Source organism: Lissotriton helveticus, chromosome 7 (assembly GCF_964261635.1).
Source record: "Lissotriton helveticus chromosome 7, aLisHel1.1, whole genome shotgun sequence".
Lineage (NCBI taxonomy): Eukaryota > Metazoa > Chordata > Amphibia > Caudata > Salamandridae > Lissotriton > Lissotriton helveticus.
Window position 1 is genome coordinate 601,498,635 of NC_136068.1, and position 18,281 is coordinate 601,516,915.

Below are 18,281 nucleotides of genomic sequence, written 5' to 3' on the forward strand. Positions count from 1 at the left end.
AATCAAGTGTGAGTTGTCTTGAATATCTTCTCCCTGTCCAGCACTGGCTGTCGCATTAAACATAACCCTAGCCACTATCTTCCTATTTTTTTCTTGCTGCTGTTTCCCAATTGATGTTGATGTTTATACTACCCCCTTGTTCTTTCCTTCTGCTTACTGTAAAGCGCTCTGATATCCTTCAGGATCTTGTTCGCGCTATATAAAACTTAATAAATAAATTAATAAACCCATCACAATCGAAAATTTGACAGCAACCTGGAACCACATCACTAACATGGTGCATTTACCGTAATGCAAAACCTAACCTTCATTCCAACTACTTAGTTCATGTTCTACATCTCACCGAACCTGGGAGCGGCTCTTCTAACCCACTATGAACTGCAAGGAATGGGTCTGCCCTACATCTAACTTTAGAGGGCTAACTTCAAAGCTATTTATACACATGTATATTTATCACATGCGTATATACCGCAATCATATAGGTGTAATTCTACACATTTTTGCCATTCACCATTCACCATTTCCGAGTGTAGATTTACTTGTTTCCACGCCCTCACTTCAGGAGCTAAAGCCTCTTAAAAAAGTATTTACAAGTTTAAATTTACTACTAGTAAGTCTGCACACATAGGTGGAAATCTCCTAGGGATGGGAAAATGTAGCTTATTATTCTTTAAAAAGATTAGTACAAATATTTTAATGTAAATATAAATATGAATTGATTTTATTTATTTATTTATATATTACATAGAACTAATAAAATGTCACAGCACATTATATAGAACTAATAAAATGTCACAGCACATTAACTCATCAAAGTAAATGTGAATGAAATAACTATATGAATCTAATAATTTAATATATAACTAATGTTTAAATAACAATTAGAAAAAACACCATCACTATCACTTTTATTTTTCATTTGATGTGTTGTAAATTATGTTCAAAATCATATGTGTAATTCATTTACATTATGTTTAATTCTGTAATAAAAGTGTCTTTTTATAAATCAAGTATAACATAACCTTTAAAATTAAGAAAATAATTGTATTACCATTTCATTAATAATATTAGTTCTTATGGGATGTTATTTTATTGTGAGTGGCCATGTATGATACTTGATGTACTCTAAGGATAGGCTGGAGTACATTTACACCTGTTTTGACATCTTTAGGACTTTTATTACTTTAGAAGTGCAGTTTGTGAAGAGCAATGGTCTTACTCTTTTCAGGGGGTGTGTTTGTATTAGCACATCCATCTCTAAACTCCTTCTAAGATTTCTGCAAACCCCTTCCATCTAGTTATAAATAATTCTCATTTTCCAGCCACTTTCCCTTGTCGCTCCCACATTTACTACTGAAATGTATACCTGTGTGTGAAGAGATCTCCTCCACTATGGCAGAGGTCACTGCACAGAAAAGATAGGAGAGGTCTCCGCCCACAGGCCTGTGAATAGCATTTTGTAGTACATGTGGAATACTGTTGTAATACTGAGGAATTACAAAATGCAGTTTGTGAATAAACCCTTTCATCAAGCACTAAACATAACAGTAACTATATGTGCAACACTAAACAGGAGCTTAGTCAGTACACATTTGCAAGTTGTGGGTGTACCATGACCTGGTATTTATTTATATAGTATACACAGTGCCATATTTCTTTAGCTGCTTCTAAACGCTTGATGTGACTCTCAGAAAAATCAAGGTGCCTGTAACCCGTTCACTTTTCACAGGGACGGGCTCTAATGCTTGCTACATGGAGGAGCTACGGAATGTAGAACTGGTGGATGGGGAGACGGGTCGCATGTGTGTGAACATGGAGTGGGGTGCCTTTGGAGACAAGGGAGGCCTGGATGACCTCTTCACCTCTTTCGACAGAGAAGTGGATTCTTTCTCCATCAACCCTGGAATGCAGAAGTGAGTATGAAAATGAGTTCTGTGTGTACCATGAATTTGAACAGATACCCAAGGGATCCCAGTGTACGCAGTGACGCTCCAATTTTTGACGTGGATATTTTATGCCAGCCCCTAACCACAGTGCTTAATTTGAACCGGTTGTTACTGGTATTCGGCACCTGCACTTAATTAGTTTCCAGTGCTTGGCCCCAGCACTTGTCATCACCACACTTATGCCACTCTGCCGCGGATGTATGACATCACAACGCATACTTTCACAACGCATGCCATTACGACGCAACTTTTACAACGCATACCATTACAACGCATAGTGCTTTGGGGCGCTGGATAGTCAATAGTTTAATTTACTATTCCATCTCCAGTCCCCGTGGATAGTAGGGAAGGTGTTGGATAGTAAATTAAACCTATTCCCTATCCTAGAGCGCCCCCCAGTGCAAAGCGTTGTAATGGTATGCGTTGTAAAAGTTGCGTCGTAATGGCACTGCGTAGTAAAAGTTGCGTTGTAAAGGTTGTCTCCCCTCTGCCACATGGTGGTGCTGCTTATCTAATTTACAGATGAGCAGAACAACAGTTCTTTATGAATACAATATACATTAGAAAGAACTAATACCTGCGTCCCCAGCCACTTCTTTAGCTTTGAGGACCTGGAATAATCAGAACTGTTGCACTTGAAGGCGAGAGAGTTGGTCAGTAGTTGTTTTGGTAGCGTCATTGGCAGTGATGATGGGGCGATGGTTGGTGCAAGCTGCAGTGGCCTCTTGGTCTTTACAGCTTTCGATCTCCCATATAATTTTTCTGGATAGATTGTTATGAATGAGGATTCGCTAAACTTCTTAGCAGCCATCACACATGGATATGAGCATGTAAATAATCAGACAAAGAAACAGCCACATGCAAAGGGCATGAGGGGCTAGATGACTATATGGCAGACGTTCTTCGGGAAGGTCTGCAGTCTATTCACAAGACATACTCACCAGCAGCTATTCCGTAACAAGCAAAGCAGACACAACCACAAGATCACACATATAAGCACCCACATGAACGGAAAGATGGACAGACATACACACTCACACAATATTTAAGAATTGGTACAGGATATTTGCATACATTTTTCTATCTATCCCCCTGAATCCTTAGGTAGCCATAAAGATAGATATTCAACAATACCAATACTTATTGCACCAACATTAGCCAAACAGAAGAGTTTCATACTTGACCTCACAATGGGAATATTTGGTATGTCAGGCTTGCTGACAATAATTATGGGGATAATAGACTTAGAGAGCCAAAGGTCATTAAAGGTACAACTGGTATGTATGGAGGTCCTTAAGGAGGCTCAGTATCATACAATAGGATCATCCTACACAGCAAGATGGTAGCTCGCTTTGGTATGTGTTTCGCTCTATCTTAGCCTTACGGACTGATTTAGAGTTTGGCAGACAGGATAACCGACTACAAACATGGTGGAAACACTTCTCTGCATACTGATGATCTGTCCACTCTGCTTAGAGTCGGGCGCACTGTCATGTCTCTGACCACGGTGCCCCCAATGACTCCATCGGTGGAATCCCTACACCGATGACCTGATGGAGTTGGGGCCATCATTGTAAGTACATCAGACAGTTTGCTCTATTTAGAGTGGAAGGTCTGATGTATTTTTTTGTTCTATTTGGGACTGCCAATGAAAGGCAGGAAAAAATGAAAGTGACACCCACATCCTGGGAGAAAACTCCCAGGTGTCAGGGTCATTAGTATTTTGTTTTACAAAATCAAATTTCTGCTTTCAGATTTGTTTTGAAAAGCAAAAATGTTTGCTGTGTCACAACAATTGTGGCTGCTCAAAGTGCCTCCATGGTGGGCAGTAGTCTGGCCAGGGTGGTGGACATAATGACATTTGCAATGCTGACAGTAGGCGTGCTGACCGCAAACCTCTGAATCAGACCCTTTCAGTGCTTCCAGAGGAGCCATCTTAGCGTAGGCGTGGAGATTTCCACAGTGCTGGTCTCTTAATATGGTGGGCGGTAGTCTGTCCAGAATGACAGAGTTAATGACCTCTGCCATGTTGACGGACAGTGATCCGCCTGCCAAATTCTAAACAGGTCCTAAGGAATGATTGTATTTGCATGTGTTTATATTAACATTTTGCAGCTTTACAAACACCTGTAAAAAAATATGTATGCTAATTTATTAGATGAGGGCTCAGCATAGGCCTGAGTAAAGTTATACTTATCAATGTTTATGGGTCATCCAGAAACGAGAAAAATACTTCGATCCTTGTTATGAGGTTTCTGGTAACTATGCCCTTAACCCCTTCCCTGTGACGCAAATTCTGCTGCGGTGTGGGAATTTAATTAGGGGGTGTAACCCCTTGCGTGCTCAGGACAGCCCCCGGCCATCCTGGGCGTGAGCTCAGGACGGCCGGGGGCTGTCCGAACTCCGCCCACTAATGAATTGTTCCGCACAGGCAGGGAATTTGCGCCGCGCTGCGGAATCGCTGGAGTTCGGACGGCCCCTGGCCATCCTGAGCACACGCCCAACGTGACGTAGGACAGCCGGGGGCGTCCTGAGTACACAAGGGGTTAAGAGTTATCTATACCACAGTATTGTTTTCTTTGGGTGAAAGCTACTAGGGGTTCCTCTGAATTCAGAAATTAATTCGAGTCTCAATTCCCCTTGGTTAGTCCTCATTTTGCACCAGGTATCTCACCCGAAGACTTTGGGTGAACGCCAATGGACAGTGGGCGTCCAGTGTTCCAGCGGAACTCATAGTTTTAATATAGCTGGTAACTCATGTTAAGGCCTCACCACAATTATAATAAGAGTCATAATTGAGCACAATAATATCCATGCAGTCAGAGCTAAATTTATTAAAACAAACCACATAAGTGCTGGTGCCTGAACAATATTTAATGGGGTCTCTGGCCACTTTCACCATTGATGTAGCCCACTTGCACCACTGGCATTGCACACACCTCTTGGCTCATGGCAATAACAAACTGTAATCACATGGTTTGTTCAGTTCTTCATAACACACCTCAGCACAGCAATATCTAAGCTCTGTAAATAACAGGCATGACAAATGTTCAATGTATGGTACTATGAAGAATGGAAGGCCTCCTGTGCCAGGGTTCAAACTCATGCCCTTCAGACCATGCATTAACATACAGGGGCATTTTAAGGATGTGGAGCCCTGGACAAAACATATTTTAAAGGTCCCTGTTTCCAACAACTTTGAATTTCCCAACCATTTTTGGCTAATTCACTCCCATTGCATAATACGATACCATTTCATGTCAAATAAAAAAAGGCACATGAGCAGCAATTACTTACATACATGACTTACATAAAAACAAAAGTCTCGCCCTTCTTTTTAACCTTTGACCTATGTGCACATCATGGAGCACCCGAGGCAGCTCACTATGGGCTTGTGGTGTATTTTGCAACATTCTATGAGCTAAATGAGATAGGATGTTTCAGATTTCAAGTGTTCTAGTTAGCATACCGATGACATCACAGGAAATAACATCACATGACCTTTAACCTGACTAGGAAATTACCAACCCATATGTGACATGGTACATACCACAGGAAAAGACAGTGAGGTCTTCGATTATGAGGTCATCTCTCTTTGGTTTGAGGCCTAGGATAAACTCTAAGAGAGATTTTATGGAAACATGGCAGCAAATGGGGACCGCTAGCTCACCCAGTCTCACCATTTGCTACCCGTTATTTATTTACCAGACTCAGCCTTACCTTTTCCGGTATTAAGTCTACCCTACATCTGTGGGTCTTCTATTGTGCAGACTTACCATTACTCTCAGATTATACATGGTCTCCAGTTACACCCCTCTTCATGCAAGAACAGTAGCTCTATTGAGATCTGCATTTGATTGGGCATTTAAGATGAAATAAAAAGAAGAGAAAGAAGTAAACAGAGAATGAAGAAAGGGACAGAAAGGAAAAGAGAGTGAAAGAGGAGGTAGGATGAGAAAGCGAAAATAAGGCCAAGGAGACAAAAATAATAAATGAGAGGATGTTGGGAAGCAAGCAAATGAGTGAAAAGAAAGAGGAGCAAATGTAAAGGAGAGAGAAAGATAAGTAGAAGAGGAATCATTCAAGAGGGTAGGAATAAAGCAAAGAGGCTGAGGTGATCATGATGAAAGGGAAGGAAACGTGAGAGGTGAGAGAAAGAAAAAAAACGTAACTAAGGATGAGAGTGGGAATTATATTTGAGCAAGGGTGTAAAAAAGCAGGGGCTGGGGGGATAAGAACACAAAAAAAGATGAGGGATCAGAAGAAAGAGAGGAAAATCAAATCAGAAAAGAAATGCTTAAAAATTGAGAATTTGACATAAAAAACGTTGGTAGGAGGATGTAGAAAAGAGTGGAAAGGCAAAGAAAGGTGATGCTGAGAATGTTCTTCTTCCTGGGAAAGATGATGTTTTTAAAAAGCATGATCAGCAGCCAAGTGAAGATTTTTGAACCTAGCAAAAAAGTACTTAATCTATTAATGAGGGCTCCCTTGAAAGGCGGGGCACTGGGCAGAGCTCATTTTGGCCATGCCTTAAAATGTTAAGGGTTTGCATGGGCCGAGAGACATAAACAGATATTATGTATAGCGGAGCACCAGTGGCGTAGCAAAGGTGGCTGTGGGCACGATTTCGATGACGATGAGGGAAAATTAGTTACTTATTTGATTTTCTCTCGTGGTTGTCAGTCAAATCCCCCCACCCCCCCCCCCCCCCCACCCCGGCCCCACCGCCCCACTGTTCTTACCTGCACGGGCCATGGCTGGCTGCCCTGTAGAAGCAAATGAAATAAGTCCTGCCCTTTAAAGAAGTAAGTGCTGGTGGTGTCCACAGGATGCTACTGGCTCAAATTAAGGACTGCATGAACTAGAGCTTTTTTAAAAGGTCTTATAATAATAATTCCACCATTGAGACTTACAAGGCTAATGTCACCACCATGGGAACCTGTGCACAAACGTTTCATCGAAAAGGTGTATAGTGTTGCATTGTACTTGCCCTTATATAGCACTTCATACCCCTCCAGAGGCACTGTATGTGGATAGCACGCTTCGCAGTCAGAGTGCTCTAGATGGTACAATGCGTGCCTGTCATGTGGCCTATATGGGTAGTGTTTTGATATCCATCGTGAGGACTAAAACTGTGCACTTAAGATGTTTTGACGCTGAGTAAATGCATGAATATTGTGTTTTGACGCTGAACCAATGCGTGAATATTGTGTTTTGACTCTGAGCCAAACGCGTGAATATTGTTTTGACACTGAGCCACTGCGTGAATATTGTATTTTAATGTTGAGCGACTGCCTGAATTTGAAGTGTAAAACAGGTGAGAAATAGGGTGCTTAAGCATTACTTGCTAATGTATGGATGGGCTGTTAATATGTGGACGCACTGTGACATATGTGGGAAGTGTTATGGTCAGCAGATCAGCTGGGAAGGTACTGTACCTATCAAAATAAATGGAGGGGGAGACTAAACGGGGATAAAACTAGGAAGGGGAATCCTACAGACTATTTCTTGTGGCCCTCACACACCCCTTGGGAAGTTATGCTTCATCATTGGGCGTTGCTCCTCGTAGGCCCGGCGCTGCAATGCCCTAAAGGCCCCACGAAGGGTCTATTTAGCAGAGATCTTTTGCAGTTCATGCCGTCTGATGAAGGGTGTAAGAATGAGGGCGTCCTAAAAGTGTGGGCTGATTGTGTATATAGAAGTGAGGGAAAATAAGATAAAACTGTCTAGGAGATCCCGAAAAAGTTTTTTAGTGTGATGGTTCTCATGGGAGGATTAAAAAAGCTATCTTGCCTCCCCCTGTATTTTTGTTGTTGATAGGAATAGTACCTTCCCAGTTGATATGATTATTACTTTCGGAGCCTAGGTACTGGAATTTTATTGGCTCCTAGTCCTCCCTTCTTTTTCCTTTGAGGAAGTGTTTTGGCGTGAAATTACTGATGGCTTTCTAAGAAATACTTTGCCACTGCATTTAAGCTAGCCTGGCTGACGACGGCTGATTAGCCAGAAACCGGTCCCAGGATGCTTGTTTCAGTCCAGGGAAGGCATGGCTTGGCAGTTCGGGCTGGACTGTTCCCATGAGGCACAGGGTCAGACTGATTTCCATTTGGCCATGTCTGAACTGGGGTGGCGGAGTGAGCTAAAAAATGATGATGGATTAAACCCAGATCAGTTGACTGGGGGTGAGTGCTTGCAGTGTTCAACACTCTGTCCATCATCCCCTTTGGTTTTGCTTTGTTTGCCCTAAGTTGGCTGAGTATGCCCAGACGTGGGTCCTTTGCTCACTTTGCCACTGGATTCCAGCTAGCCTGGCTGATGATGGCTGATTAGCAAGAAACCAGTCCCAGGATGCTTGTTTCCGGTCCAGGGGAGACATGGCTTGGCAATTCGGGCTGGACTGTTCCCATGAGGCACGGGGTCAGACTGATTTGCACATGGCCATGTCTGAACTGGGGTGGCGGAGTGAGCTAGAGAAGGATGACTGAATAAACCCAGATCAGTTGACTGGGGGTGAGTGCTTGCAGTGTTCTACACTCTGTCCATCATCCCCTTTGGTTTTGCTTCTAAGAAACATGTCAGAAAAGACCTATCTGTGCTTGCATGTAGAAGCCTCCCAGTTTTGGATTATCTATTATTCAGTTTAAACCACATTGCAATATGAGATGCCCAGGGTGAATGACACAAACCTTAGGCGTTGCAGTCATGCATCAGATGTAGTATATGGTCTGTGGAGCACAATGGGCAGCTGAGGCACAAACCAAAGTAATAGGCATTATGCGGCCATTCATAGTATATGCTCTGAAGGGTCATCATGCAGTGGGACAGAAAGAAGCATTATCTCATTAGGTACAGCATGTGCCTGCGGAGGAATAGTATAAACAGCCGTATTCTAGCCACTAATCAGCAAGGCGCAGTGCAAGATTTGAGTGTTCCACAATAGTGGCATTGTAGCTACTCATAAGAACGGACGCTGTACTACCAAAATATCAGGTTTTAAATATTGTGCTACAAATATATATGTACACATTCTTGAGAATTGGCGTTATAGGTTCACTCAGGGACCTCCTCTGAGGAGGTCATCCACGAACAGCAAAGGAATAGTCATTATGTAATCCTTTATGGTAAAAGTTCTGTGAAGTCCATCCCAGATCCACAGTCTAAAGTAACACCAGCCATGCTACATGGTCTGCAGGGTCTGCCACTATGGGGTAGTGGAGCAACCCAAGGAAAGAAGAGACACCACCATGACTTGTGTGTTAAGCACCTTGCCGCTAACTCCAGGATTACATGTGGATCCATGAAGGGTATGACTGAAGCAAAGAAGTATCTTGATGATAGGTCACATTAACCTAGAGGTGTCTCTCTCTCTCTCTATCTCTCTCTCTCTCTCTATATATATATATATCTCTCCCACCATATTCTCCCCTTCTCCCTGTGGTTGCAGGTACGAGAAGATGATCAGTGGCATGTACTTGGGTGAAATTGTCCGTAAGATCCTCCTAGATTTAACCAAGAAAGGCATCCTGTTCCGTGGCCGAATCTCTGAGCGACTCAACACAAGGGACATCTTCCAAACCAAGTTCCTATCGGAGATCGAAAGGTGAGTCGCCATTGTGGTAAATGTCATTCACTCCTTGGTTATTGGCCATTTTTACAAAGTAGGAGGTTACCAGATATGAGAGCAAGATATGTGGAGCTCAGCAGTGGGGGTTTCTCAACTGCAGATTGATGCAGATGCTCTAAGTTGTTTGGGATTACACACCAGTGATAGACTGGCGCGGAGGGTGTCCGGATGGCTGGACCTGGCAGTGATATGGTGTATAGAAGCTTTTTATTGAACCTATTTTATTGTTGTCAGGTTCCAGACCATCCATTATGTATCTAGCTTATTGTTGGATCTTTTGGGATCTGCTGTTTTTTGGTGGAATCTCTGCTACCATCTTCATCTGAATTGGGGCTTAGGTTGTGCCAACTGTTCTTTTGTTTGTGTGATTTACCCTCACATCTATGTATACATGTCTTGATTGATACTTTTTAAACCCCTGCTGCTTAAGACTCAGCATTGCTATATGTTTGCATGTATGGTTGTGTGAGGCATGGCGGCACTTGGTAGTGCAAAGCGGCACAAACGGCATCACTCATGAACTTGGGTGCTAACACATTCTTGCACTGAAAGTTTGACTCAGGTCCTTCCCCATAATCCCTTTGCACTACAGCGTGCCACCCCATCTGCAAACATGAAAAGGCAAAGTAACAGGGTGGTAACAGTGCAGACAGCCATAAATTTTAACCCGTTGTGTCCTTATGATGAGCTGAGCTCGTCATGAGGCACGGTTGAGCTGCACTCATGACGAACTGAGCTCGTCACGGCCGTTGGAACGTTCGCACGCGGGGATAATTTCCCCGCTGTGCAGAACGTTCCAAAACGGGTGTGGTCGTGACGAGCTCAGCTCCACTGTGCCTCATGACGAGCTGAGCTCGTCATAAGCACAGCTGCGCCTCGTGCGGCCCCCCTCCCCCCGCACAGCCGGGGGGAAACACCCCGCAGCGAAGGGCTTAAAGCAAAGTTGGATCTACTAAAATGAAAGGACCTGGGTTTGCATGAGTTCTGAACAAGAAAGGAAACCTGATGCAAACAAGGGAAGATTAGAAAATGTATAATTGCCTAAAATGCCATTTCGTATGTGCCTTTTCCTGTGGTTTTCTTTGCTTTGAAACTGGCACTCAGATGTTTTATTTGATTATAAATCTCACGCAAGGCTCAGACAGTGACATCATTGGTTTGTGGCTCTTGCTAAATCTGGTACTGTCAACATTGTACCATTGCCACAATGCAGCTCTACTGATTTTTCATGCTACAGTGGTCGTGAATGGTAGGATATCTGGGCTTTAGTTGATGACTTAGTAATACATGGACTCTTGTTAATGAATGCAATGTCTACCAGTGCGGACCATTACTCAGAAACAGAAAGGCAAATTAATATAGAAGTTGCGGATTGCAGCGGTGTCTGTGTATTGTCGCTAGCACACCACACACCATCATGCACAAAGACCACAGTACCAAGAAACTTGAGGAGGGAGGGGTCTTCCATAGCCAGCTGAATGCTGCACACTGCAGGAGAGAACTGCTTCCCACTCGCCCCTACTCCTGCCTCCCCACCCCCAGCCACACCAAGGACCTCATTTACAATTAGCCTGCACCACTAGAGCATCACTTTTTGCGACGCTCCGGTAGCGCAGAGGCCTGCTCCATATTTACCAGGCAGCACTAAGCCACTTTGTGTAGCTTAATGTGGCTGTTTAAATATTGTTCCCTTTAATGTTGTTTTCCGTGTTAAAGGGGCATGCAATGGGTGTTGCGGTGGGCATTCCCAACAACACCCATGTCTTTTTGGCACTGCCCATATTTCCGAGGAATCATAACTCTGAGGCAGCACCAAAAACGTACACCTCCCCAGGGTAGGCGAAAGGAAGGCGCAACGAGGTGAAATACCTTTATTTCTCCTCGTTTTTTCTCTTTTACTATGTGCTGCAGAATCATCCCTGCAATGCAGGCACCCTTGCACCATGGTGCTAAGGTGCCTGTGTTGGTGCACGGCAGCCCATTGTGCCCCAGCGCAGGGCAAAAGGACAGGAATGTACTGTATCTGCCATTTTCATTTGCCTAGGGCAGAGCAGTAGGAAGTCCTGCTGTACAGCTCTGTGGCAAAATCTTGCAAATAAGGCCCCTTATGTGCAACAAAAGCATCTCCAGGTAAAGTGGGACTTGAGAATGAGTTTGTGGTTTCACAGGTAACCAGAGGCAGACCGTAGAGATTCTGTACCCTCGGCTTAATACCAGGGGTATAACGCATGCCAAGAATCTGAATGCCCTCCATATTGCAGGAAAGGGAAGAGGGCACTTGGTGCTCCTAGTATGTATGTGGACATGTAGCAGCAGATGGGGGAACTCAAGAGAGTCCAGGAGAGAGGCTTCTCTCTGATGTAAAGGCCGGGCAGAGTAGAGCCACTAACAGAGCAAGAGGGAGCGGCGGTAATTGTATCTCTCTGATCTTATTTATGAGACACAAGCAACCCTTAGACCCATGGGAACTATGGGAACGAGCAATTATTCATGAACAGTGGTTCTCATTGGTATCATTCACTCACAACTTTCTAAACTCAGCAAAATCATTGTATGTCTTTGAACCCAACAAAACATATGGCCATCATGCTCCTTACATTATAAGGATAATCTTTATCCAGTTATCATTATTAAAACATCGAAGAAACATGCAAGTGCAGTTCCCAGTGAGAAGAAAGAAACCACAACCAAGAATTGCTAAAGCAGAAGTGATTGGGATGGAAGTCTTGTGTGTTCATAACAAACCAAATTCATTGATTAGTAATAGTCCTTTGCTATTATGTAGTTTGTATGTTATCTTATGCTGTTGGTGGCCTTTCTACCCCCAAGAGATACAGGGGTCTCATCAGGACATGATGGATGTAGGAACATCTGCAATAATTGATCATTAGATTAGGATGTGTGTTATATGGTCAATTATGCCGTATCTGGATTATATGTAAAATGGATAGCTGAGAAGGCCACTTTCCTAGATGTACTAATGTACGCTGGGCCTATAATGTGGTGACACACAGGGTGGTGTTCGCGGGTGATAAATAATAAAAGAATATACTCACTCCAGGGTGCTACTGTGCAACCTATAGCAGGGCAAGTAGAAGGGTAAACAGTATGTGAACAAGGGCTGGACTGGGAACCCGAATCAGCCATGACAATTTTGTAGGACCAGCCCCATCGGGGTGAGGGGGTGTGGGGGGGGGGAGAGGTAGTGGTGCAAGTGTGAAGCACTGCTGCTGTTGGTACTGGGGGGTTGATATTGCAGCACCGCTGCAAAACCGGCCATAGTAACAAAAAACGGTCCAGACTGCTGCAAAACCGGCCCCACCCTTCCAGCCTCCCGGGAAAGTGCCCAATGCTTGCTACGGCCAGTCCGGCCCTGATGTGAACAACAGTCAGCAGTCACCAAGGCCTGCATTTGACATATCCGCTATGTGTATTCTAACGGGTAAGTTTCATCAAGACATCACAGTGGGTGCTGTAGAGTCCACATTGGGATGGGCACTGGTTTGGTAAACCATAACCAATTGCCTCAGAGGGTCAGGGAAGGAAACTTTCTCTCAAGCAGCACGCGACCAGTGCAGTATGTGTGACCACCACTGTTGGGAGGGATCCACAGCGCTGACGCATTGACCTTGTGTGTTTCTTCCATGTTTAAACAGAGTATTGGAAACTGGTTCCGAATAAAGATTATCCTTACAATATAAGGAGTGTGTTGGTCACATGTTTCATTGGGCTAAAAGGCATTCATCGCATACACTGATTTTGCTGAGTATTAAAACTTGTTTGTGAATTGTTCCATGTCATGAATTATTTTACCCCATGGTGACACAATCATGGTAGTGAGACCTGCACCAATGGCGACCACTCTAGACCAGATCTCTGCTGCAGTGTCTCTTGAGGCATCAGGGCAGGAAAGGGGGCAGGGAGGCTTGGGTTAGTATTGGCAGAGTTGTGCCTGAAGCAGCACTTGCTGCTCTAATGATAACCGCGTCCCTAAGCGGCGGCTCCTTTAGGGCGTGTAGGAACCTGTTGACATGATGCAAGATTGCCCTGGTTTGGAATGAAAAAGGCATGATATGCAGCCTCAGAAAATGTTAATAACCAGAATGGGGGAGCCTGATCAAATTTAGGTTCTATTCTGCTTTCTGATACAGATGGAACCAATACAAATAGCTTTTTTAGCACTGAAAACATCAGTGCTGAGCAGGCTTTGATTGGTCAGCATTCTTACTGCTGGTACTTATGCAAAAAAACTCCTTCCCATTCTGAAAAGTTGACATCTGTTGAGTAGGTGTGTCCATACTACTGTAGTAGATACCAGAAGGGGAGAGTAATCAATCTACACTTACTGATTTGTTGAATGCTTGAACTGAGTCTGTTGTTGCTTTTGAATGGATACTTGTCGGGAGGGGTGAAAGAGTCGCTTGCGTGTGTGACAAGATGTTTTAGTGTTCGTGCACGGTCTAGCTAATCTCTCTCCATGCAGGGACAGCCTGGCCCTTCTCCAGGTGCGCGCCATCCTGACGGACCTGGGCCTGCAGAGTACCTGTGATGACAGCATCATTGTGAAGGAAGTCTGCCAGGTCATCTCGCAGAGGGCAGCCAGGCTGTGCGGTGCTGGGATTGCAGCAGTGGTGGAGAAAATACGACAGAACCGTTGTCTTGACCACCTCTCGGTCACTGTAGGAGTGGATGGGACACTCTACAAATTACACCCCCAGTAAGTAAATTGCCAGTGATGCCAATGGTAAAGGAGAAATGCCTCATCTTTGTGTGTTTCATACTCGTTCTGTCGGAGGAGACGTGAAGTTGGTTGTCATAATACTTCAATGCAAAGTTACGCCATAGAAATGCCAGTTGGAGGCAGTGGATATACCATTAGTTCCCCTAAAGGGAGTAGGGACCACAGCAAAACTCCTCAATCAAATGATGGGAGCCCTGCACATAAATGAGTACCATACCACAGTCTCAGCTAAAGAATGGACCATAAAGACCTTCAACCGAGGTATGGACCATAGCCTATCCTTCACCCCAAAGTACAGATCATACAGAACAGAGCTCCCAACCAAAGTGTAGACTATAACAGAACCCCATTGATAATAAAGTCCATAACGGAGCAACGTTTAGTCTATGACATATTATCCTCCAAGGAACGTTGGGGTAGGTATCAGAACCGCCAAACGAAAAAGGAACAATAACAGAATACCCCAACCAAAGAAGGAACCACAAAATGACCCAGCAAAGTGTGGTCCATAGAGAACCAGAAAACCAAGAAATAGATCATAGCAGGGGCCTGCCAGGCAACACAATGGCCTTAACAACAAAGAGCACAGAGACCTTGTACCAAAAATGGGACAAATAGAGATTTTCTCCCCCACACCAAGCATGGTCATCCATTAGAGACACCCAAACTACACTACAATATAAACAATCACTGAAGCAAAGTATGGTACATAATGGAGCTCCCACCATCCTCGCTTTCCCTACTGTTGTCAAAGTAAGGACCGTGCTCAGGATCTATATCATTAAAGTATTAGTTATGACAGCAGAACTCAGTGAAAAAAACACTGTAACAAAGTCCTCGTCCACAATATGGGCCATGTCAGATCATCGTCCGAGCGGACATGGAATGAGCCATGACAGAGCCTCCGCTTCCCATTACCAAATCTCCACCATTAGAATGGTCCTGTACAATCTGTGGGGCTCTAAGTCATGGCTACCCTCCCAAGCAGGACTTGTGGCTCACTTCTCACAGTCTACAAAAAACACACAAAGATTTGACACGGCGAACCCTCTTTCGCCCATTGATCTTGCGCGTTCCATGCTTTCTGCCTACTGCAAAAAGTATGGACTCCTATGTGATTTCCAGTATGGAACTACGAAAGTCAATTAAAAATTGGTCAATTTAAGGATTCAACGCATGGCACCCGGCACACACCGACTTTAACCGTTTTGCACGGAGAACACTAAACACTGCAAGTATCAGAAAGCTTGTTAGGCACTGCAGACTCTGGCAAAGGGCTAGCATTGAGTCAACTATCTGCATCAAATAAATGCCAAATGCCAATGTGGTGAAGAGTGTGCCGCCTGAAGCAGCAATACTCTGACTTTTCAAGTTGGCATAGAAAAACCTCTTACACACATTGATCTCACACCTACACCCCTACCCGCACCAGCTGTGCCAGTCCCTCAATATCACACCATCCGTACTCGCAGGTCATAACCTTGTCATCGTGGTTGCAGCTTGGATACAAACCAATAGAACTTTCCTCTTTTTTATTTTGCTCATTCCTGTCTATCCCTCTTTATAAATGTATATCCCCCATATGTCCTTCCTCTCCCTGCTCTCCATCCCAGCAGTGAATCTTACACTCACACTGCATTTACCACACCTGTTCTGCACCTTGTTCTTCCGGTTTTCCCTCCAAACACCTTGTTGAGGCTACTTTGCACATCTGACCTCATCTCCTTCCCTCATGTCTCAAACACTTGCTATTCAACGGGACATACCACTCGGCTTTGAGCGCTACAACCAGCCCCAATGCTGACGTTTCAACCCCTTCTAATTTCCGCCCTTCCTTCAGTGTCTTAGCAAGGAAGCCAGGGGCCCCAATGCAAGCAAGTAATATTGACTTCACTTATTCCTTGCTTGAGTGCTGGAATACAGTCAGAATTGGGACTGAGAGGGCACCTGGCACTACTGCACCTGCTGCACTTTTGATAACTACCCCCCTGTCTGTCTCCATCCTCATCTTCTTTTCTACTATACTAAAGTGCTCCCTGCACGCTTACCTGCTGTGTCACCACCCGCAGTCTGCTTTAGCAGTGGCGGTGGGGGCTCCTCCAGGTGTACCCCTCTGAAGCAGCACTGATCCACGTGTACCAGTCCATCGCCACACACAATGTGCACCAATTATTCTGGAGTTGTGGGCACCAGCAAGCAGCATGAAAGCTGTAGACACTGTGTCTTGGGTGGGGTGGAGTTGGCCTGCCCATCCCCGTTGACTCTCAGCGTTAGCCTGGTCAAGCACTGAAGGCCAAGGTCATTGGAGGTGGTGTGAAACTTGAGCCGGATACAACACATCACAATAATTACACACACACTAGCAACAAATGTGAATGTTCATTCAGGATTATTACCAGGGCCACTGGAATTATGCAATTGTGCGGCCACGGTGATTTTCGCATAATTATAAATGTGTCCCATTTGTCACATAATCCATCATCTGCTGCATAATATGCAGGTTTTAACAAAAAAAAGTTTCTAGCTCAAATGGATCAAAAGTTACTAAAAACGCTGCAACACATGTTGCCGCACAGTAGAAGGCACTTTGCAAACATTGACTAGTCACCTTTATCTAGCTTATTGATATAGTTGGGTGTTAGGCTGGTACTAAAAAGTGCAATTAATGCCCAGTCAGGGTTCACAGGTTTAAAAAATGCCAAAATAATGCAGTAATACTATTGCTACATATGCCACACAATTCGCGTTTTCTTGCTGCGTAATGTACTCAATCGTGCCGCATATTTTGGCCCTCTCCTGCCTCATAATTCCAGCTGCCCGGATTATTACTTAAAAAGAAGAAAACACTTTAATAAAAACTGTGTCATTTGCAGAACAGTAATAAAAATAAGAAAGTAGCAAAATTATAAATAATCTCAAATCTCTGGGTAGAACAGTTAATGATAGAAGGAAGGAATAATGTTATGGTTAGGGTTTTGTATCGGTCCTCGCATGCCAGTTTGGGCCCCCGTTGTGCGGTGTCTGTCAGAAAAAAAAACCCTTGTAAAAATTAGCAAGCCCTTGTTAAAAGTACTAAATTTTCAGGACCATGGATAGCGCTGCGACCTCTTCTAAGGCAGCGTTCGAGGGCAGTTAGCTGGAACGGCTGGATCTCCAGGCTGGGCCCCCCGGCTCACCACACAGGAAGCTCTACAGGTCCTTGCTTGTCAAGCACAGTGAGTGTTCGGGCTACTGGAGTGGCCAGACCCCACGTCCAGTCAAAGGGCTGGTGGTGGTTATCAGGCACCAGCAGCCAGATTGCTTGTAAAAGGCCCCACTCTTTGTAGGGCCCCACGTTGTCACTGATAAATGTGTTTATACTTCAGAAAAAGAGAGCTAGTCTGCTTTTGTGATATTTTCAAGATGTGGCTTGTAACATCAGCTTCCAATAGCTGGGCCCATAGACTGGTTCTGCCTCAAAATCTATCCAAGGACTTAGTTTTCCTTTTGAACAAGGTACTCATGCACCCGAGATGGGCCCGCATGAGGTTAGCGATCGGGGCCCTCAGCAGCTTCTTACAGACCTATTGTTATACCCCAAAGAACAATAACTACCCTGCCACCAGCCAGTTGGCAGCGGGCGTGCCCTCAAGACCTATTTACCTAAGGCTCTACAGGAGTACACTGAGTTACTGTCTCTGTAGGCCTTTGGATGTTGGGTCACTGGGGCTTGGAAAAAATGATCTAAGCAAACATACAGGAGAAAATGAAGAAAAAAAACACACGGTCGAAAGGGTACAAACAACTGTGAATATTTGTCCCTACATCAATCATCCACCCCATCATTATTTTTTGGCCACTTATGGACAGTAGCACAGTTTCCTCAACTATGTCAAGTCTTGGTATAAGCAGCACTGTCCCCTCCTACTTTGATTGTTCAAACTGTGTGTTCTTAGCCTAGTGACCTCTGCAAATACTCTCCAGGGGTCTG

At 44.4% G+C, this 18,281-nt stretch overlaps 1 protein-coding gene across 1 annotated transcript in view; it reads left to right on the forward strand.

The window, feature by feature from the left end:
* The window catches only part of HK3 (hexokinase 3), a 397,869-nt gene that overhangs the window by 375,141 nt on the left and 4,447 nt on the right, over positions 1–18,281 (forward strand). Inside the window, exons 16-18 of the mRNA XM_078652800.1 lie at positions 1,730–1,913; positions 9,391–9,546; positions 14,054–14,287. Coding sequence (XP_078508926.1) covers positions 1,730–1,913; positions 9,391–9,546; positions 14,054–14,287 — 574 coding nt within the window. The remainder of the gene's footprint in view (positions 1–1,729; positions 1,914–9,390; positions 9,547–14,053; positions 14,288–18,281) is intronic.